Consider the following 23891-nt stretch of genomic DNA (forward strand, 5'->3'; position numbering starts at 1 on the left):
GTTGTCTGTTTTTGTGTGCATAATAATTTTGGACACATTTCAAGTATTGCTGGTAAGACTACATTAGAAGTCACTGAGTCCATTTTACAGTGGTTGAAATTCTGTGTAGCCAGAGACTATAACCCTGATCTTCAGCTGTACAGTGTAAACAGTGTAAAGCTTAATTGGGTGTGGCAGGTATTCGTTCTTACCCGACGAAGCAGTATACATTTACCACATGGCTGTAAGGCCAGTTAGCCCGTAGTTCATTAATTGATTGCAGTGGTGTGATTTGGGAGACCATACTCTTGATCATCACATATCATTTGGTGCCAGATGTATGGATTTAAACCCCTGAGCTATCACATTTTATTTGGTGGCAATAGGTGGGTCCTAGCACTTTCTGTACAAACATATAAATAAAGGTTTGGCAAGCTTATTTTAACTCTGTGCAGTGTAATCCCAGGAATATCTGTGGGACCTACTGAGCTAAGGATTTAGCCTCAAAATCGGTTTGTGCCTTACTGTTTCACTTCTGCATATCATGTGATTAAGCACTAGTCTTATCTGCAGAGGTAATTCAGATTCAAGATGACACAGTAATGAATAAAAAAATTCCAAGGAGGTGAGTCAAGTCCTTACTGTTTTAAAGGTCTTTTTGCATTGCCCAGCAATAGAAACATATTGCATTTGTTTAGGAACACCTGCTTCTTGCATATAAAGCTCACCAGTTTTTCTCTGAACTTACAAAAGCCAGTGCTTAAAATGAATCCATCACTGCAACAGAATTCTGGGGGCATTTTTCTTTACCCCCCCCCCCCACCTAGTTGTAAGAGAACATTTAGTGTAAAATCAGAGGATGCAGAGCCACTGTCCAAGCCTTTGCAGACCAAGCATGCAGGAAACATACAAGATCTTCAGCATCAGAAATATCACAATCCAACAGCATTCCATTTTACAGCATTCTTTTCATTTACAGTAGAATTTATCAAATAATAACGTCTGTGTTCTCTTAATGCAATTTGTGCCACACATTTTTAACATCCTCGGTTGCATTATCCTAGTGCTCAAGTTTAGCTAAAATAGCATTAGATTTAGAGTTCAGTTCATTCTCACTAAGAGCTCTGCAGGATGATTCATATTGTTCATTAAACCACAAGGTACCCAAGGTGTTAAGTCCTTGTCATTTTAAAACTGCTGTTTGCCTTTCTTGAGTGGTTGCTTGTATGCATTCAACTTCTTTTCACTTCAGAAGTCTAACTTTACAAGTTTGATGCCTCTGCCATGCTATAAATAAAGAGTACACTGTTAAGGTGGTATTAAGCTCTAAATTCAGGTTACACAAAGGGCAAAGCTTAGTGGTGAGTCTACCATGTACCACCTTGTTGGAGTAATTGTGTTGTAACCACCTAGATAAGTTCTGTAAAATAAAGGGCTCAAACTTGGAATGGAAGTTTTTTTTATCTTGTGAAGTAGAAGGCAAATTAAGGTCAGTGGGTGTATCTGATTCATTTAATTGAAATTCCTGGGATCCTGTTTCACTGAACACGATGTTCCACAAGCAATGCTTTAGGAGCTGCAAAAACTGTTTTGTTCTCTAGTTAATGTAATCAACTCAAAGTGCTGTAATTTCTGAGAATGGGAACACCCTTGTTTAAGAATTAATTATGTAAACATAAATAACTTGCTCACTTCTTTGACTAATAATGTTTAGAGTAAACTGCTGTCAGAACTTGTTACGAGATTGCATACATAGAACTCACTGTCTGTGTAATATTTAATTTCATAATTTAACTTTATGGACATTATGATGGCTCAGTAATTACTGCCTCACAGTTCCAAGGTTCAATGCTGACCTCCAGTCACTGTAAGTTCACATTTTCCTTGTGACTTTATGAGCCGAGTACTCATTTCCTTCTATCTCGCAAAATATCTGGATACGTGGCTAACGTAAAGCTGATATCTAAGTTATACAGCGATAACCAACTAGCTGTATACACACACGCGCGCGCACACACACACACACACACACACACACACACACACACACACACACACACTTTCATATATATGTATATACACACACACACACACACATATATATATATATATATATATATATATATACACACACACACACACACACACACACACACACACACATATGTATCTTGCATTTTATTTGTTCGTAAATATTTGTATAAGAAATGTTGACAATAAAGGTGACTGAAACACTATTTATAAATATACTGTTTTTTTTTGTTTTTTTTGAAACCTGCTTTATCCTTTTCAGGGTTTTAGTGAAGCTATACATACCGACAAGCTGTGGGCACAATTCAGGGAGCCAATACTATGCAGGATGTTGGCCTATCTTAGGGTATATACACACACACACACACACACACACACACACACACACACACACACACACACACGCACGCACACACACACACACATGCACGCACACAAACACACACACACACGCGCGCGCACACACACACACACGCGCGCGCCAAAATCCCCATGGACACAGGGAGGATATGTAGATGCCACATAGAAGGCAGCCTGAAGGGCACCGAACTAGAGAACCAGGATGCATGTGACAGTGGTGTGGCACTGTACCACCAAGTACATTATTCTCTAAGAGTTGCAGAGGATGAATCTGACAGGTTGTCAAATGATTTGTTATGAGTTCCAAGTCAGTGTATTGTAAACCTAACAAATATAACCTAAGATCTCAAAGCTGTAATTGTCAGTGTCAGTGGCTTAACAGGTGGCAGACTTGCCTTTGATGTGGAAAGATGAGAGGGCTGAAGGTTCTCTTCCCATACCAGCTACTTGCAATTATTTTTCCAGTACTGACACTGCAGTGTAGCATTAAGAGGATGCTGCCTTCCTTATGATGAAACTGTAAACCAAGGTCCCATCTGCATAAGTTGGTGGTAGCTCAGGTGGATGTAAAATATCCCATGGCACGTGTCAAAAAAAAAAAAAAAAAATAAGAGGGGAAGTCCCCTCCCTTCTTCCATTGCCCTGGCCAAATTTTTCGTAGTCAATATGAGTACCACCTTGGATCTCCACTGAAAAGAGGACACTGTCCTAGTTGGACTAATCCAGTCAACAAGTAATAAATAAAAATAAATAAATAGATCTATACCTTTGCAGGCAGCTCTTATTGACTTTAATGTGTATAGTACTTCTGGTGTTACCTTGATTAGATATGAATGAATACTCATTTGTAGGTCATTCTAGGCCTACTTATAAACAATAAATAGTTTTTCACAAGAGCCATGCAAAAATGAAATGTCCAGTCTTTGGCAGGGTTAGTTTATGAATGTTAACGCATTTCTTGGTATGCCTTATGAGATGTTGGTACACTTGAGGTGTAGTGCGATACACAAGGCAATGACCATTGCCTAGCATACCTGATATACAATTCAAGACATAGTCTTTTGCGTTACACACTTGAGATGTGGTAATATAGTCTGACAGATAAATTTTCTCTTACAGTACATCACTTTGGGAGTGCAGGGGACCTGTACAGTAAAGTAAACAGGTAAAAATTACTTATGACCTAAATCTTCCTTCATGTAGATGTCTTGTAACATTATAGCATGCAGGCTGCTTTTCTCGTATATTCATCTTTCCTGGCCAGTTATTTTCAAGCAGTGTGAAACTTTCCTTGGGTGAGGTGATGTACATTTTGCCCAGCTGTACCTCTGGCATTAACTTCTGTTTTCTGATAACAGAATAACAGAATAACATATGGGGCTGTATTTCATTTATTGGTATATCTTCAGTTCTGCCAATGCAGATGAATCCACTATAGGCTTTTGCAGGCTGTTAGAGGAATTTTGCAAAATGATTAAAGGAGCAGACCTATATAGGTACTCAGAACCGTAAAAACAGTTATTCATCCACTAAGACAAACACCAAGTAACAAAAATATTTCCCCTAAGCTAATGTCCAAGTCAGAATTCCTGCAGTTCTTTGAATGTGCTGGTAGTACTTTATCTGTGTACGTGTGGCGGCATTTCTTTCCTGTAACTTGGTGGTTGACAACAAACTTGTGTGATGCAGCGTTCAGTCACTGGCCAAAAAGAAGATGGTCCTGTGAGTGAAATGTCTGCATTTTGAGAGGATCCAAGGGAGGCAGCCAACCAGTAGGGCTGTCATGCAGTTAGTCATGGGTGTGGTTTACACACTCGCCAACACCCCAGCAGTTAGGGTGGCTTCTGTGTAAAGCTTGCATAGATTTTCACCTTATCTTTTATTTCCTCACACATTCCAGAGACATGCTTGCAGGTTAAAGGTGATGCTAAATTTTTCCCTAATATGTCTGCGCATGCATGCGTGTGTGTGTGTGTGTGTGTGTGTGTGTGTGTGTGTGTGTGTGTGTGTGTGTGTGTATGTGTGCTCGTGTGCATGTGTGTGTGTGTGTGTGTGTGTGTGTGTGTGTGTGTGTGTGTGTGTGCGCTTGTGTGTGTGTGTGTGTGTGTGTGTGTGTGTGTGTGTGTAAAACTTGTGTTGGACTGGCTAGTTCCTGTTTTGAGCTTGTTAATTCTTAGGTTAGGCTCGTATCTCCTCCCAACTCTCTGAAGATGGTACTGAAAACTGATGGATGAATCCTTAATGTTGGAAGCCACGTGTACACCCATTTCAAGATGTGTATTACATCAGAAGTGAGATTTGGTAAATATGTAGAAGTAATCTCATTTCTGCAGCCTTTTGCAGATTTTCTAAAATAGAGAGTGAAGCAGATAGTGTGTCTTTCTGTGTGGGAAATGTCAATAATTGACAATCCTAAGACAAAGTAAACACCGTTTTTTTTGCACGATGAAACAGACCAACTACCACTAAAATTTCATATCATATTCCACAGAATACAATATAAATTGGTTCAGGATGCACTTCCTGCATACACTGATTCACTCCTATCTCTCATCATAAAACAGGTGGAGACATTGTAGTACTGTTGTGTGCCTGCTGCTTTCCATGGCAAGGATGTGCAGTATTTTTTTAGGGGCTACTACATCTCCCTACCCAGAACTTAACAAATGCCCTTATTGTTGAAATGTCTGCGAAGACACAAGCAATTCCTTTTGCTACTTATTAATGAAATTCTAAATTCTTAAACTTGGAGAGCCAATTTAGTTGGCTGAAAACTGCTTGTACATAAGCTTCAGCCAACTCACCAACACACGTACTCTTTGCTGCTGTCTTATCCTGGAAAGAATTCCTCTTCTCTCATACCTTCTGACTCTTCAAGATTTGATTCCCCATCTTGTGTTCACTAATTCCATGAGTAGTGGGCCTTTCCTTTCCAGTTGGGAATATACATTAGTACCCTGTCTTAGGGTGGCCCTGTTATGGCAGCAAGAATGTGTGATCTTGGAATGCACTCCCACACATCTGCAACTTGTGCCTGATTTTTTTACCTTAGTTATGCACCTAAACTAGCTGCAAGCATTCTCCAAAAGATGATTATTTGCCAAGAATCCTTTTGTATTCCTCTAAGGTAGGACAATTGGCTTCTGACTGCTTGTACCTACCTGTGTGTCCAGTCTATTGCCTGTATCATTAATAAAACCAGAATCACCATCAGTGTGAACAGAAACTTTACACCTGTGTCATTGAACCAGCCTAGGATTGTGGTGTTTTAAGTATCAGCTTGTGCAGCCTTGAGCAGTGGTATGAAGAGAATTGTATAGTGTAAATGGCCAAACAAAATCACTAAGGACTGTTGCAGCAGACTCTATGATTCCATTTTTGATAGAACAAAAACGAACACATAAGGTTATCTTTCTAGCTCAAACTGTGGCATAGACATAAGGAGTTCAATCATTCCAATAACAGTCAAGTTCAGTAACCTGTCTGGACCATTGTTAAAACCATTTGGAAGGGGGGTGGGGGAAAAGAATGAAGGAACCTGTTGCCTGCTTCTTTTCTCTCTCAGGGGAAAGTATGATGATCTCTGTTGCTCTGATAAGAGCTTGGGGCTTGAAATGGTCAGCAGTGCAGGACTCCAGACATGCAATCCCATTGCATATGCAGCTGCATTAGGAGAGGACCACACAGAGGGATATGCTCACCTCACTGTAGCACCCTTGCACATGCAGCAGTGAAAGACAAAGGGAGGAAAGGGTCTTCCACAAGGTGATTGTGCCATGAAAACTTCCTTGCAGGCAGGGTTAGGCCTGCTTAAGTTAGGGTTTGGAGACAGTGAACAGTCAGAGGCATCAGGAGATGAATAATAAAGCCAGAAACTTTGCACTACAGGAGAAGTAATGGGTGAACATATCTTCCCAAAGGAAAGTTTGAGAAGTTATTTTATTTTTATGTATTTATGTATATATGTATTTATTTATTTATTTTGTGAATTAATACATTATCAATCCCCTCACCCACACTTAGTCACTGCTTTTCCCTACATTGCCCCTTAAGACACTTTATATAATTAACACTGCCATATCTGGGAGAAAAGCTGTTTTGCAGCTTCACTGAGCTCAGGGTAAATTGGCTGTTTCACCAATATATGTCTTTTACACTAGAAAACTCACATTAAGCTAAAGTCTTGAGTTTTGTTTTGCTTATTCAAACCACTGTCATTGAGGACACGGGGCAGGTGCTGCTTTCATTAATTAATGAAATTCTAAAGTCTTAAACTTGGAGAGCCATATTCAGTGACCAAAAACTACTTGCATATGATTTTTCAGCCAGTTCACCAACAAGTGTATTTGAGTGCTGTCATACAAAGGGAGAATAGCAATTTCCCACAAAATACAGATTACCCCAGAATGAGTATATTTATTAGGAGTATGGGAGTGCAGAAGTTGCTGTGCCCCAATGAAAAGACAAACTGATGTTGTCATTCTTCATTTATTCCTTGACATATGGGTGCTTGGAACCGACTCGGCCATGACTGCAACCCGCGAGAACCAAAACCTCTCAAGCTTAAGTCCTACCCAGAATACTCCTCTCCAAATTTCCTCAGATCTCGTTTTCCACTTCCTGTGACAGACACATTGCCAGATTGCTCTTGAGCGAAGTTTATTTTCTTTGTTGTATTTTGAATTTTTTGTATAGCTATGAGTTTTTTTTTTTTATTACTATATAGTTTGTTGATCTTTTTTTCTTCAACCTACCCTTTTCTTCTCTCCTCTCCAGTTCCTCTGTGTCCTTCCCTTATACACTTAGGTGTATTTTGTGACCACCATTGTTGGTAGCACTTAATTATTTTCTCTTTTTTTCCAAAAACAAAAAAGTAGTTCTATCTTTCATATGTTCTTCCTACAATTGCTGTAGCCTATTTACCATCACTGGTAGCTATCTTTACTTTCAGTACTCTCTTCTACCATTGTTGGTAGCCTTGCTGTCCTTTTCTTTTATTAGTTTCATTTGGTTGTTTGTGTTATTAGTTGTATAACATTATGGTTGACAAAGTTAAAGGAACTTCTGGGTATAAAAAATGTCAAGAGTGTGACTGTAAGATGCTCAGTTCTGATGGGCATTCTCTTTGTCTATTGACTGGGCTCAGTGCACTTGCAATTGGATTGCTCAAGCTGCCATGCCTTTACTTACTGGGCTCTGGTAGAAAGGAAAAATAAATTGCTGTTAAAGGGGATGATAAAATCTTCTTTTGAGGAAGCCTTACCTGTTTTTTTCTGGTAAAAGCAAAACAGATATATCTTCCCCTTCCTCATCATCTTCATCCTCTAAATTAGACAAACCAAGAAAGAGGAGTCAGGTGGTGCCAGCTTCTCCCTAAGGCACCAATGACCACAAAATTGTGGAATGGACAGTTTCCTCAAAGGATAATTTGGCGCCGATTTCAGCACTGAAACTGACATCTCCACTGGTGCCAAAATTATCAGAACAAATATTAGACTAGCCTATGGAACCGACAGCCTTGGCACTGTCTTTTATTGTGACACCAATATCTTTGAGTCCAAAGGAACGCCCTGAATTTTCTTTCTTGCACAGACCTGGGACCAAATATCCCCCATCCATAGGATCCCTTTGCTGGTCAGTTACCCAGCCCATTTTGGAAAGACCAAAATCCCCCTCTATCCAGTCAATTCATTCCACTAGGAGCCTGACAGAAATGGACATGTTGAGGTTGGTAGATCAGCTCCTTGTGGTGAGGGGACTTGCAGGTGCATCCTCAGTTCCAGTCCCTTCAGGTGCTGGATCTCCTCCTTCTGTGACCCCTCCTACTCTTCCTCCTCTACCCTCCTCTGAGGCCTTGGAGATTTTGGCTCTAAGTTTTCCGTTGTCAACTGTTTTGGTTCCGACGAGATCTGCATCTCCGGTACAGATTTCTGCCCTGAGTTCTTCAGCTCTGTCAGATCTGGAGATCTCTCGGGTTTGTGATCATGCTGTCAGCTCTGAGTAGCAGGACTTGACCCAGTTTTTTTTGAAGCCATCGCTGCACCTCAAGGCTTTGGCATGTGTTAGCTCTATCCTGGCTTCAGCTTCAGGAGTGGCTTCTTTGGAGCGGGGAGTGACCACAGTTACCAGGCACTCTTTCTCAGTTCCTGGCTCCTTTCCCTCTTCGGGGGGGGGGGGGCAGTATTCCAGGCTATGGAGAGGGCCTTGTCCACTGTGGGCAGTCAGTTGGTTCCTTACCTTTCGGAGCAGTTTTCTGATCCTTCCTGTCGACCAGAGCTTCCTCCAATCTCAACACCTGGACAGCGAGCACCAAAGCTGCAGGAGACACCTTTTCAGGTATTGTCCTCTTTTGATACCTCCCCAGATTGCCCCACTGAGGAGATTCCTCAGAAGAGGAAGTGTGAGAGGAAACACTTAGATTCCCTGGAGGAATCCATCACAGAAGACACTGATTTTTGTTGAAGGGGAGGGTTCCCCATAGTCACCCCCAGAAGACGTCTCCTTTGGAGACATTCTTGAGATCCTTAAACAGAGGGGTGGCTGGACATCCCAAAAGCCCTCTTTGGAGGGATCAGTGTACCTGCAGACTTTTGGTGCTCGACCATCTATCTCTTGGATTACTTTGCCTGCGGACAAGCTCATTAAGTTAATCTCACAGTGGGTATGGAAGGCTCCTGACACCATAGAACCTATGCCCAAGAGGCCAGACAAAATGTTATCTGCATTAGAGGGCTGTCAATTTTTGGCAAAGGGGTTACCAGTAGATGCCATGGTGGTAGCAGTGGCCACAAAAAGGAACTGGCAAAGGAAAGTTTCACTGTCAGTCCTCCCATTAGAGAGTACCTCTCAACTGTACAGATTTTTGCAGAATGTCCAGATTTTAACCTCCTATTTTGAGTCCATTTCTCATAAAATTGTGGTTTACTGGCAAATCACTGGCATATCATTGAGGGTTGAAGTCAGAAAATAATTACAGATGTTTGAGTTTCAGACTTCATACCCTTCAGAAAATTCATGCTAATAAAACACCTGTTGTTCTATCAATTTTCTAATTTTGTAAGAGGAGTATTTACAAATTGTCCCTATTTCTGGGCCTTTGTCCCCCCATTATTGATGGCTTTGTCCAGATTTTTTGCTCTAAGAGGTTGAGAGGTATAGTCTTGGGCGATGGATAGGTTTGGAAAGTGAGTTTATACTTCATCTACCCGGGGCATTGCAGTCTTTGAACTTTATGGCACACTTCACTAGACTTCAGAGGGATCTGATTAAAGATCTGTCAGATACCCTGGCAGGAGCCATGTCTGAAGAGGTCCAAGATAAGATTGGTTCTCATTTGGCCACCCTAAAGTCCATTTCAAATTAGTCCATGAGGCTGATAGCACATGCAGCCGGAGGAATCCTAGGGCAACGGTTTCATGCATAGCCACTGGGAGACACACCTGGATGCACTTGTGCAAATTTGTGGAGCCATTCAAGTCTTAATTTGTCAATGCACCCACTGATGGATCTTCCCTTTTTGGCTCTAAAGTTCAAGAAACTTTGTCCAGGTGTGAGAAAGATGGAAAGACCCATTCTGCAGTGGCCGTACATTTTTCTACTCCTCAATGGTGCTACTCCAGGAGCCAGAGGAGTGGGAAAATGTGGTTCAGAAAGTTTCAAGGGCCTTTTCAGGACACACATGGCAGTGGCTCTCCCAGGGGCAGAGGGGGGAGCTTTAATGGAAGACAATGTCCACATGGCAGAGGTGACCTGCAAAATCAGGGTTCCAGGACTCCTTTCCTGGCAAACCCTACCAGTACTCCTGAAAGGAGGCCCAGTTACTTTCCTCTGGAAGCAGTCGGGGGGTGTATCCTTGCACCAACACACCTGGCTTCAGATAACTTAGAATGTTTGGGTGTAAAGGATTATAACCAGACATACCCTTTCTTTCTCTTCCAAACAATTCCAACAAAATCCCCGATGTTTTGCCCAGTCAGAGGGAACCTTAGTTCTAGAAATTCAAAAAACTGCTAAAAAAAGGGTCATTCAAGTAGTCCCACCAGACCAGATAGAATATGGAATTTACTGAATGTTCTTGTTAGTGTCAAAGAAGTCAGGTGACTGGAGACCAGTTTTGGATCTGAGTGTTTTGAACAAGTCTGTTCGACAGACAAAATTCCAGATGGTCACGGTTCGGTCTATTCTCCCATTTGTAGGGACAGACAATTGGAGGTGCTCGATAGATCTCCAGGGTGCATATTGCCACATAAAAATGGTGTTTCCATACTTAGATGACTGGCTCATTAACTCTCCTGCCAGGCGTCTAATAGAACAAGCAAGAGACTATGTTCTCCAGACCTGCACCATCCTGGGGATTGCCATAAATTATGAAAAATCACAACTGACTCTAACACAAAGTTTAGAGTTCATAGAAGTGGTGCTAAATACCAGAACTTGCATAGCTTCACTTCTGTTTCCAAGATTTCAAAAGATCAAAGTCCGAGTGTAAAAGATTCTCAGAAACAAGAGAGCTGCCGCACAACTAGTCTTGCAAGCCTTTTGATGCCAGCCAAGTTTGATGGCAGCTGCCATTATGTTAGTTCCTGTAGCAAGATTTCACATGAGAATTCTTCATTGGCTTCTAGCATCTCACTGGTCCATTCTGTATCAACCAATGTCAGATAAGATTTTGATTACCAGTCGTTGCAAGAAAGACCTAGCTTGGTGGATTCAGTCAGACAAAATGTTATTGGGCCGTCTTTTTGTTCCATCTCAAACCCAAACCATAGTGACCACAGACACCTCCCTGATGGGGTGGGGGCATTTTCTGGGGAAGACTGTCCAAGGCACTAGTTCCCCTATAGAGGCCAACTTGCACAACAGTGTTCTAAAGCTGAGGGCAGTGCTTTTAGCACAGCAAGCCTTTCAAACTGCTGTTCCCTCAGGAACAATTGCAATTCAAACAGACAATATGTTAGTAGTTTGGTACAGCAACAAGCAGGGAGGAACCAAGTCATATCCCCTTTGTCGAGAAGCTGTCAGAGTCTGGCACTGGGCTATCTTTTTCAAACGATTTCTGATAACATAGCATATTCTGGAGAGTTTCAGTGTGATAGCAGACAAACTGCACAGATGCATTCTCCTGCCTCACGAGTGGTCTCTCAATCCCAAAGTGGCAAGGAAAACTTTTCGTCACTGGGACTAGCCTTGCTGCAGTCTATTTGTATTGCCCCTGAACAACAAGTGCAGCAGCTACTTTGCCATGGTCCCCCCTCCAGGGGAGCTCCTGAGAGATGCTGTTCAGCATGATTGACCCTCCGAAATTCTGTATGCCTTTCCCCTGTTTCCTTTAATTCCTCAATTCCTAAAGAAAGTAATCAGGTTGAAGAGCAAAGTAATCCTCATTGTTTCCTTTTGGCCTTGACAGATTTGGTTCCACTTTCTTTGGCCTTATCTGATTCAGTGACCGTGGACTCTGGACCCAGATCCAGATCTCCTATGCCATCCAGAGGGATTAGTTTATCCAAACCTTCAGAACCACAGGGTCATGGCTTGGCTTCTCCAGTTCCATTAATTGCCAGGCATAATTCTCTATCTTCCCCAGTTCGTAAGATTCTTTTGGCCTCACACAAATCCTCCACTAGAAAACTCTAAAAGAGTAAATGGAAGAGATTTTCCTACTGGGCTCGTGATAATAACATTGACCCTTTCTCTGCTCCTATCAACAAAATCATAGAATCTTTAGCCTTACTCTTTGAAGAAGGAGCCTCTTCCTCTACTATTATGGTTCAGCTAGCATCTATTTCAAATTTTCATAATGGGTTAAAAAATGTACCTTAATTTCTCATAAAATTTGCAAATCATTCTTAAAAGGGACTTTGTTGTTAAATCCTCTGTATAAAGATCCATTTGTATCTCAGGATCTTACCTTAATGTTACAGACAATAGTACATTCCTGCTTTGAGCCTGCTGCCAACCATGACCTGAAATTTTTATCTTGGAAAACTATTTTTCTGGTAGTAATTACTTCTGCCAGAAGAATTTCAGAAATGCAGCGTTATCTTGCAAACCACCATATTTGATATTTCACAAAGACAGAGTTTTCTTGAGAACGAACCCTTCCTTTCTATGAAAGGTGGTGTCAGAAACAAATATCAACTAGACAATTTACCAGTCTTTTTTCCCCAATTCCTCAAACAAAGGTGAATACTCTTTACATTATTTGGACAGCCATAGGCAATTGCAATTCTATCTCCATAGAATGAAAGACATTAGGAAATCTGACCAACTGTTTGTTTCCTTTTCAAATACCAGAATGGGTAAGCCAGTATCCAGGGTTACCTTATCTAGGTGGCTCAAAGGTTGTATATCCTTTGTATACAACAAGAGAAAAGGTGAATTGCCTGGGCCTGTCAGGGCAAACTCTACTAGAGCCATAGCTACTTCAGCAGTTTCTCATTCTAAGGCTTTCATGGATGATGTTTGTTTTGCTGCGACATGGGCTTCCCCACAAACCTTTATTACTCATTACAAATTGGACTTGGTCTCTAGGGGAAGAACATTCTTTGGTTCTGTGGTGCTAAGGAATATCCTTCTGTGAGTCCACCTAAGATATAAGGTAGCTTTGGACTCTGTCCTATATGTTAAGGAATAAATAAAGATAGACAACATCAGATAAAGAAGTTATGTACTTACCATAATGTTCCATCTGTGTTGTCGCTCTTCATTTATCCACAACTCTCTACCCTCCATCACCCTTCCATTCAGACCTCCTGGTGGAATGAAATTTGGTCCTATTTATACATTTTTTCATGTATGAAACCAGATATGGTCTCCATTAAAGTGCTAGTAGGATTATTTTTCTGTCATGTTTATCTGCAAACTTGATCTGAGGTAATTTGGAGAGGAACATTTTGGGTAAAACTTTTAGTTCTCTCAGGCTGTAGTACGGCTGAGTCAGTTCTGATGCTCGGATCCCAACCCATATGTTAAGGATAAATGAAGATCAACAACACAGATGGAATGTTATGGTAAGTACAGAACTTTCTTTTTTAGGAATTGTTTAGATGGACTTCCATTTACTTTTTTGAAATTACAGATCCATTTATCTGCATTTAAAAGATAGGCAGCAATTGCTTACAACTGTATATTCACTAAGTGTCGAGATATAAAGCATGACCTCTCCATACATAAATAGTCATGTTTGCCACTTGAAAGCAACTCTGTAGTTACTGGACATCTTGATATGCATTTTCTGAACTTAAGTAAACAATTAAACTGATCCAGACTGTAGTTCGCCTGCGGGTGTAAGTTTTTTACCCCCACCTCCAACACTGGTGATTAGGGTGAGTTAGTATCCTTGGTATCATAGGGCAGGACTGGGGGTAGAAAAGGGTTGCCAATGGCCATCTTTCTCATCCTTGAAAAGGTGTGTGGGGGATAGGCATCTTCAAGCATCATTGCCTCTTGTTGAAGGGCAGGAAGCCATGCTGCTCTGCTTACCTGTTTGCACTCTAACCAGATCTTGTCAGTGCTCAGGCAGAAACAGTCATGTGTTCAGCCTATATGGATACCTACAAAGTTAGATTAATGCTCACGTCCCACAGTGGACCATGGTATGCTAATAAGGTCACCTCTCTCAATCTGGCAAGGGATAGGGTGAGCTATTCTAATGGAACAGCTTATCCTAAACTAATGGCTTCAACTAATACTCAAGTTGACAGTACTATTACAGAAACTGGGAATGAAAACAATGAGCCAAACCTAAGTGGAGGTGATGACTGGGATGAAACAGGAACGAACTTTAACTCAGCTGCACCTCCACGTGGCAACTATGTGAAAGTGCACAACACCAGAAGTGGACAACAACACAACCAACAAAGGTATGAAAATCAGGGAAGGCATTTTTTAGGGAACCCGAAACAGCGCCCTTACTACAACAAGAACTGGTCCAGACGATAGTAACAGATGACTCTACTCCCAATTCAACGCCTATCACTAACAACAACATGTTAGGTGACTTAAGTATCTTAACGAATGAAAAAGGCGACTTTAAAATCTATCATTTTTCTAGCTTTCACGTGCCTCCATCCCTGATAGAACTACTAGCATTCGGGAACACTTTTGTTCCTACAACTAAATGTAACCTTGTTAAGACGTTGATTGACTTGAAATGCTTTGTCAGGAAACTGAACTTGCATGTAATGTTTAACAATGATGTTACTAACATGAATACTAATTTGAAATTAGCTAGTACTTACAACCCCCCACTACACAACATTTTAACACTTTTTGAAAAAACTTGCGAATTGGACCTCAGACAAATGGCCACTTTTTCACATACTAAAAACGACCGGTTAGACTATAACATCACAGAAGAACAACTACAAGGCTTGGAAAACTTATGTAAAGCACCGGTCAGGGTAGTAAAACCTGACAAAGGAGGTGGGCTTGTAATCTTTGACAACTTCCTATATATTAGTAAAATGGAAACTGTGCTCAATAGTCCAGCTTATATTTCATCGTCACTGAACGAGATGAACATGTCAATTTCTAGGACTAGGGTTTTTTTAAGGGACCTATTTATTAGTGGGTGCATTGATATTGACACCTACAATTACATTGACATCACAATGCCTAGGACACCAGTAATTTTTGGTATACCAAAAATTCATAAAAACTTGGTTAATCCACCAATCCGGGCATTGATTGATAGCCGAGTCTCTTTTACATACCCCAGTGCCCAACTTGTAGAAATTATCCTGAGCAAATATATTAAGAAAATATCACACATTTGCAAGGACTCGTGGACATTTTTTAAAAAGATAAGTGAAATTGATTACAGCGACTCACTGAACTTCCTCACTATCGACGTCATAGATCTATACACGTATATACCTCACTTGGAGGCTATTGAATGGATTTCACTGATGTTAGATCGTTTGGGGGCACCCAAAAATGAAATTGATTTAGTATCCCAACTTTTAGACATCATACTTACATCCAACTTCTTCATCTTTAATGGGAAATATTATCTCCAGAAACAAGGTGTAGCTATGGGGTCCCCATGTGGTGCTACAGTAGCTAACCTATTTATGGCCTACTGGGAGGTTGACAACATTCTTAAGGACGTTAACACAATGAACCGCATCAAGTTCTACACAAGATACCTGGATGATATTTTCATCCTTTTTGATGGCGATGAGACACTAGCAAATGAATTTGTTTCTTCTATTAATAACACAACTGACTTTTTAAAATTCACATCTAAATTCTCAGAGCTAAGCATTGACTACCTTGATGTTCACTTGTATAAAGAAGTTAACAATTGTGAATATTCTTCAAAGATATACAGAAAACCAACTTACTGCAACTCCTTTTACATTACAACAGCTGCCACCCATTCAAGCAAAAGAAGGCTATCATAAAGGGACAGCTAATTCGAGCAGCCAGGATGTGCAGTAATGAGATACTATTTCAAGAAGAATGTAAAATCTTGCAAGTAATGTTCACCAACAGAGGATACCCAAATACTTTATTTGAAGAAATACTGGATGAGGTCAATAATAAAAGAAGGGAAGGTCAATTTCTACCCTTACTTCCACACAAAATTTTCATAGGACAAGAGGAAGACTTAGAGGCTAATCTGAGGGTTGGGGAGAACATACCCTTTCTTAGGGCAACCTCCAACACTGAGATAACAGGGACCTCGTTTGTAAATAGCTTCATCACAAATTACAGTATTGACTCGAGGAATATTCAAATAATACTTTATAAAAATTGGTATTACATAACAAATAATGAGGAACTCATGGACAAGTTAGGCACAAAACCTCTGATAGCATATAGGAGAGGCGATAATTTGAAAACTTTGCTAGAAAGAAGTAAACAGACGGAGCTAATGACTAGAACAAAAGGCTGTTTTCAGTGCGGGGCATGTAACTATTGCCACCTTGTGAAGGCTTCCAATTCCTTTGTAATACGCAACAAAAGTACCACATTACACATAAGCTTAACTGTGATTCTAGATCCATAGTCTATTTAGCTAAGTGTAACTGCTGTGAAGCATTTTACATAGGCAAGTCTGACCGGAGACTACGGGACAGGCTGTACCAACATGATTATGCCATAAGGAAACTGAAAAAAGAAAACGCTTTAGCTAAACACATAATGAAACATCAAGGACATAGCTTTCATTTTATTGCAATTGACCAGGTCAAGAAAACAGAAAGAGGGGGTCCAGTACCTCTCTTTTTGGAGAATAAGGAGCTAGAATGGCAAATATTACTAGACTCATTTTCGTACCCAGGTTTGAATGAACATTGCAATATAGCTTGTGTCCTGAAAATGAGGAGCTATAAAACTTTTATTTTAATAGTAATTTGTAGTAACATATACTTTCCACCACTGTTAAGATTTATACTTAGCAAGGCTTCCAACTGCAGTTGCAGGTAGTGATTTCACTAGATACTTTTTTACAAACACTTTTCTATAAACATTTTTTATATGCAGAACTGTTATACATTGTTTTTAGACTGCTTTTATTGTGTATATATTTCTTACACACTTTCATGCTTTTAATGCACATTTGCTTGGTGTATGAATGTAACAAACTGCTGATGCATCAATGTTTTATGGTTTCCAACTGTTTTAAAAGTATGAAACTACATACTTTTGAGAATGCTCCTAAACAGAGCTTTCATTCCCTGAATTTACTTTTGCAAGAAATGCTGCTAACACGCCTTCATTGTGATTGCATTACTAATTAAGGTGTGGGTGTGTTGCATAAAACTTGACTCTGACACTGCATTTTACTTTTGCCTCTGATGAAGCTGTAGTTTTAACCACAGCGAAAACGCTTGTTTTAACAATAAAGTGCGTTAAGGTTTAAGTTTTTTCCGACTTCAGTGTGGCTTTATACGTGCAAGTGGATTTCAATTTCAGTGTTACAGCTTGTATTGCAAACAGCCTTCACAATAAGGACTTTAACATTTTTTTGGGCTTTACGGTGCTTGTCCGGACTGCTTTCGTGCATTTTACTGGTTTCCGTTTGTCCACCTCCAACACTGGTGATTAGGGTGAGTTAGTATCCTTGGTATCATAGGGCAGGAATGGGGGTAGAAAAGGGTTGCCAATGGCCATCTTTCTCATCCTTGAAAAGGTGTGTGGGGGATAGGCATCTTCAAGCATCATTGCCTCTTGTTGAAGGGCAGGAAGCCATGCTGCTCTGCTTACCTGTTTGCACTCTAACCAGATCTTGTCAGTGCTCAGGCAGAAACAGTCATGTGTTCAGCCTATATGGATACCTACAAAGTTAGATTAATGCTCACGTCCCACAGTGGACCATGGTATGCTAATAAGGTCACCTCTCTCAATCTTAGTAGCAGTAGGGGGTATGTGCACGTTAGGTAGTAAGAAAATGAAGAACCTGGCAGGCAGTGGTGTCAACAGCCTGTTGTAAGAAAGAAGCAAAGCAGCATGGTTAGCTTGTTGGTGAGCTTCCATCTCTGACAGCAGTGTCCCACGTTCAGGAACAGGTCTAGGTTATTAGAGGACTTTTGGCAGATTTTAAGGCTTGAACACCTCCAGCAATGCTTCTTCAAGAAATGGGGAAATGTGTGGCTTAATTGGCTGTTACACATGCAGAGGCTCCTAGCGTAGAACTAAAGATATGTAGTGAATGTGTGTGTGTCTGTCTCCTGGAAAAGGGCAGAGAATATGCAGCTGCTTAGCATTGCTGCATTGTACGGCAGTGGGACAGAACAGTGAAAAATACAAGGAGTGCTTCCTTCTCTGCTATCACTTAATTGCTGTGCTGTCTGATGTGCTGTTTGAAGATTCATTGCTCAGCTTTCACCTGGTCTTGATCAACATTCATGTACCTGCTAATAACTAGAAGTCCCGGAGAGGGACATTTGTGACCTGGTGAGCACGTTAGGGATGTTCCAAGATAGTGTAGTGATTAATAGTAACAAGAAGTACAGAAAGTGGTCAGTGGGACATGGTCTAGTTATGTAGAGGGATAATCCCTTGACTAAGACCTAGATGGCTGAAGTTCACTTAGCAGCTCGGACATCTGATGGAATACCTGTCCTGAGGGGTGGGTTGGATCTTACCAGACATTTTTCTACTAGAGTTCTGTTGGGGGCAGCAGAACTCATATGTCAGGTTGAGTGGTTGAGAGGACAGAGCAACCATAGCTACACCTTTGGACCCAGTCACAGGACGCAGTCTCTAGCTAACCCCCATTGCCCTACTACATTGATGAGTTATATTACATGTAGAGGATAGGTCTAGGATGTAAAACAGAAACAAGACCGACTGTCTGGCAGACATTTAATGTCACTCGCCCCTGCATGGAACAAGAGGACTGCATTAAAGAGTGACCCTCCTAGTATGGGAGACAATGAGAAACTGTTAAGGAAGAGATTTTTTGGAACTGAGCCTACAGGGTTGGAAAACAACAGAAGTCAGTGGTAGCAGACAAAAAAGGAACTCGGGATGATGGTGGCGTGCAGGTGTGTATGTTAATTCAGCAGATGTGGCATAAAGCTGCAGAGGGCAGAAACCATCCGTAGATGAAAAGATAACAGCAAGATGAAAAGAAATGTCAAGCTGTCCCTAATTAAAATGTCTGCACTGATACAGTTGTAACATTTTCTAATAAATGCAGTTTAAGTATTATAGACATGTTCACATGTACAGAATTCCTGAAGGATTTCAAGATACTTAATAAATGCCTTTGCAAGTTTCAGGTTTATTTCATGTTGTAAAGTTTGTTGTATATTTTTAGAAATAGCCAGAGTACAGTGTATGTAGTTCTGCTTTAGGTATTATCTGTTTTTCAAAGTGCAGTTTGTTTCTTTTGTCCTGAATATTTTTATAATAATTGTTTAACAAATACTGTGTCTGACCTTGTTTTAGGCAGTTAATTTCTATGGCTCATCCTTACTTGAAGGGAGTGTACCTGCTGGTGAACCTCTGGAAATTGAAGGTGCAAGCAGGCCAGGCACTGTGACTAAAAATGGACTAGTTCTTTTTGGTTCTGATGGAAAAATGGTGAGTACATTCTAGAAAGTAAATAATGCTGAACAGATAAATGAAACATTAACTCCAGGTGGACATTATTCGCACCTGACAGATATCAGTCAAGATGCATGTTGCTGTGTGTGTATGTCTGTCTGTATATGTATAAAGAGAAAAGCATGTCTATAGACATACAGCAATGGGAGCACTTTTTTAAGTCTTGGGTGGGGAAGTTAAAAATTCCTCAATCTTTTCCATCTGATCTCCCCAGAAAAGTATGCTGTACTACATGGAAGCATCTGACACATACACACTTGAAATAACAGTTTGGGCTTACTGTGTTATTCTTTCAGTATTAATATGTAGTCAGAAATGCATTTTCATTGACTGTTATCATGCAGCATTTAGCCCTATCCAAAAAATAGGTAATATTTTAAGGATTCAACATTTTCAAACTTGCTTGGTTCTCCATTTAAGAAGAGCCATTCCTTGCTAGAGAAGTTAAGCCTCACGATTTGAGAACTGCAACATTAAGGGATTTGTTGTGCTTTTAAAAGTAATCACATAAAACAGTTAAATCCCACTAGACACAGTTCTCCAAAGGAATGAATTATGTACACAGATATATTAAATGGGTTTACTGTCACAATCTTGAAAATCATAATTCTGAAACCATAATATTGAAAGACCAAAATGCTGAAGACTACAATATCAGACTCCTGGACTTGCCCCCCCCCCCCCCCCCAACAGGACCCATGTTAACCATTGTTCCTGGGTCCACACCCATTCATGACCTGTATTAGTACTTGTTGATAGGAGGAGTTCAATATTCAAATGTTTTAAAAATTGCGATCATCAGAATTTACATCTTTCAATACTATGGTCTTGGATTATGATTGTCAAGATGGTGATAGTAAACCATACTGAACCACATATGATCTACTCAGAACAGCTGAAATGACATTATCATTCCTTTGTATAAAACCATTCTTCTTTTTTGTTTCCGGTGCACTAATATGGTGTCATATCTCCAGTGTTAGAGTCCTGGGTTTGAAGTTCATCCAGAGACAAGCTGGCTACCTGCATCTGTCTGCTTCTGCAAGGCTTCGAGGCATCTATGTGGTATATTTGTTCAGACTTCCACCTGGTAGGCTGTCTTATCCTGTAATTAACCTTCTGTGCTTTTTTCTTTACTTTGTATGATCCTTGCCATTTTTCTAGAAATTTATTTCCTGTTGTAGGTAGAATACTGAGGACCTTGTTCCAGACTGGAAGTTATTTCAACTGCCATTTGTATTATTGCTGCACCTTTTGTGCCTCATGGTCACGTTCCACGTGTTCCTTTAAAGCATGTACAATAGGTGCCTTCCTTTCTGACAAATGTTAAAGAACACTCCTAAATGGGGTAGTCCCTTGCTTTTAAGTTATTATTTATGTATTTGTCTTTGTTTACTGGAAAAGTCTGACTGGGTAATACCCATTTTTATTGGAGACCTGGGGAGAAAAGCTCCATTTGTTTACATTGAATTGTACTTAGTTTGAGTTAAACACAGAGTAGTTGCATTTCTATTTGTCTGTGTACACATAGAGTAGTTACATTTATACATTAAGATTTTACAGAAGTAGAAGTTATTAAAGAGAAGGGCCGTGTCCAACTTAGGGGATTGTATAGGCAGCAGTTACTTATAAAAATAGTTTTAACTAAAGTTTCTTTAGTTATATATAATGTACTTTTAGGATGTCTCCCGTAAAGAATGTCAAGTAGGTTAATCAATATGTAGAAAAAGTCTTTTGCAAATATGTAAATTCTAGTAGTTCTGTCGAGGCCCAGATAATGTGCAGCAACATTTCAACAGTTACTAATTTCTTCCAAAGTTCCGATGTTAGCTGCCGTTCTCAGCAATATCTTTGTTAGGGATTGCCTTCTTAGTGGTCTCTAACTGTGCAATCAACCCAGTTTTAAATGAGCTGTAACCTCTCCCTAAGCTGACATTGTATTCTACAGACTTCCTTACAACACTTTTTAACCCTTTAAAAAGCAGCCACACTGTGGAAGTGTAGTCCATGTGAAAGTTAATGACAGGTCTAAGATACTTGACTGATCCCTGCCATCATAATCCTCAGTCTATTGCACTAATCAGTAAAAACAAACAAACAAAAAAAACTGTAGTATTAGGGGCAACATAGGATGTATGCAAAGACCCTTTAAGGCTATCAGGTGTTCCAGCTAAATAGCAATTCTGAATATCCATAACATCTTCCTTTTTTAATTCTATTTATGGACAAACTTAGGACAATAACTTCAAACCCTACTAGTTATGAGCATGCATACTTCATCCTTATTACACCATAATTAGAATGGTTGTCATACCCAGCTGATGTCTATAATCATTAGGGTGTCTGCAAAATAACCCAACCAACAAACTAAAACAATGAGTAAAAAGGTCACACAGACAAAACCAATCAGTAAAAACTAGAAGAAAAATTTAGCAAGGCTAGACTTTCCACTGTGTGATTCCTTAGACCTCTTGTATTAGAGGCAACATGGGATATATGCAAATGAACCTTTAAGGACATCAGCTAAATGGCAATTCTAAATGTCCATGACATTTTAATTTTTAAGTCTGTTTATGGACAAATTTAGGCTTTGATCACATGTTGTTGTGAGCCAAGCATTTTGTGAATCGTGAGATAACATTTTAAATAAAATAAAGTAAAATAATTATTTATTTTATTATTTTATTTTACATTTGTTAACCGGGCTAGTCTAACTGGATACATGTCCATTTTCAGTAGAGGCCCAAGGAGTTAAGCTCCAAGTTAGGGCAATAAAATTAATACAATAAAGTATAAGGATACATGAGCAAATATAAAGTATTAACAGTATGCATAAACAGGTTACCACAGTAAAATGTACAGTGCATGATACAAGAATAAATAAAGGGATGTAGTCAAGAGAAATATGCATCATAGTTAAAAGAGGAAAATAGAGTTGCTTAATGAGCAGATGGGTTAGGCAGAGTATAGTGTGTAGAGCCACTTTGACTAGTCAGGTTTAGTGCATTGACATAACCAGTGTGTTTTCAGGAATACTTTCAATTTGTTTTTGAAAGAAGATAATGAGGAAAGTATGGAGAGTTTGTTTGGAAGGAGGTTCCAGGCTTTCCCAACTATATTACAAAAAAGGGAGTCGCCAGCTTTGTTATATGTCTTGAAAAAACTGTCTTGAGAGACTGCATTCAAGATGAACTTTCTAAGTAGAAATGGTGTACATATGTAAAATGTGTGGATGCAAAACAGACTTCTTGGTGAGAACTGATTTTTGAGCTATTCTTCCCCACAGAAACTTCCTGTATCCTCAATATCCATTTGATGAAAATCCATGAAGTACAGCAGACATTATGATTGGGAGCTAGCAGCATTTGATGTTTGCCTCCTTGGATTGCCACCATTATTCAGACAGTGTAATACTTCTTCATTTGCCGTATAATACAGGGAATCATGGGAAGCATATTCAGATTAGAGTGACATAATCCTAGTCTGATACATTTTAAGCAAAATTGCATTGGCGCTGGCTGGTTCTTTTTGACAGAGGGCTGAGTCCCTGCCTGCAGCCAGGCATTCCAGGTTTGATTAGCAGACATGGACACTGAACAGACGGGAGGGAAGGGAGTGAGAAGATGATGTTAAGTTCACTTATTTTTGAGGGAGGAAAAAATGGTCATTCCGTGGTTGTGATATTTCAAAATACAGAGCGCCGCCTTCTGGATGGTCACAAGCACGCAAGAGCAAAAGAGGACAGTGGAAAATGCTATGCTTGCAAAGCATACACTCTAGCCAGAGTGTTGATGTGTGTAACTGTATACATGTGCTCTGAGCCCATCACAGCAAACATCAGACTATTTTGCCCGTCACTAAAGAAAGAAGGGAATAATGCATAAAGCAAAACAAACTCTGCAGATGACTGCCACATACCATTCTGGTTTTACTTCCTTCCATCCACCAACATAAAGATTGACTAATGTTGTGTCTTTCGGCTTTTCCCAGTTAGGGGTCACCACAGCGGAACTCCGGTCCGCTAATGATTGGTAGTTGATTTTTACATGCCGGGTTACCAGACCTGATGCACAACTTTCAACGAAGGTACGCCCATTCATGCATGTCTCCACGCAGAAGACGCTGTAGCTGAGAATCGAACCGGACAGCGTCTTACTGTGAGGCGACAATGCTACCGCAGCACCACCACCGCGGATTATAAAAATATTAATTACTACCCTCCAAAAAAGGTGGGAACCTCTGTGGGTTAATGTGATGACAGGGGGTTCTGACAGCTTCCTGGATAGGAGGAATGAATAGTGCTAATAGGGACGTAAATGGAAGAGAGGTAGTCAACAACAATGTGGACAAATATCGAAGGAAACAGTGAGACCCAATGCAATCAGCAAAGGTCAGAAACAGACATGTTAATAGTATAAATGATGAAATATTAGGGTGTGGAGTTTAGTGTACTCTGACTT

At 40.2% G+C, this 23891-nt stretch overlaps 1 protein-coding gene across 1 annotated transcript in view; it reads left to right on the forward strand.

The window, feature by feature from the left end:
- Positions 1 to 23891, forward strand: part of ALDH1L2 (aldehyde dehydrogenase 1 family member L2) — a 362966-nt gene that overhangs the window by 184969 nt on the left and 154106 nt on the right. Inside the window, exon 7 of the mRNA XM_044087828.1 lies at positions 19273 to 19407. Within this exon, the coding sequence (XP_043943763.1) occupies positions 19273 to 19407 (135 nt within the window). The remainder of the gene's footprint in view (positions 1 to 19272; positions 19408 to 23891) is intronic.

Source organism: Protopterus annectens, chromosome 11.part0 (assembly GCF_019279795.1).
Source record: "Protopterus annectens isolate FY-2018-M chromosome 11.part0, PAN1.0, whole genome shotgun sequence".
Lineage (NCBI taxonomy): Eukaryota > Metazoa > Chordata > Ceratodontiformes > Protopteridae > Protopterus > Protopterus annectens.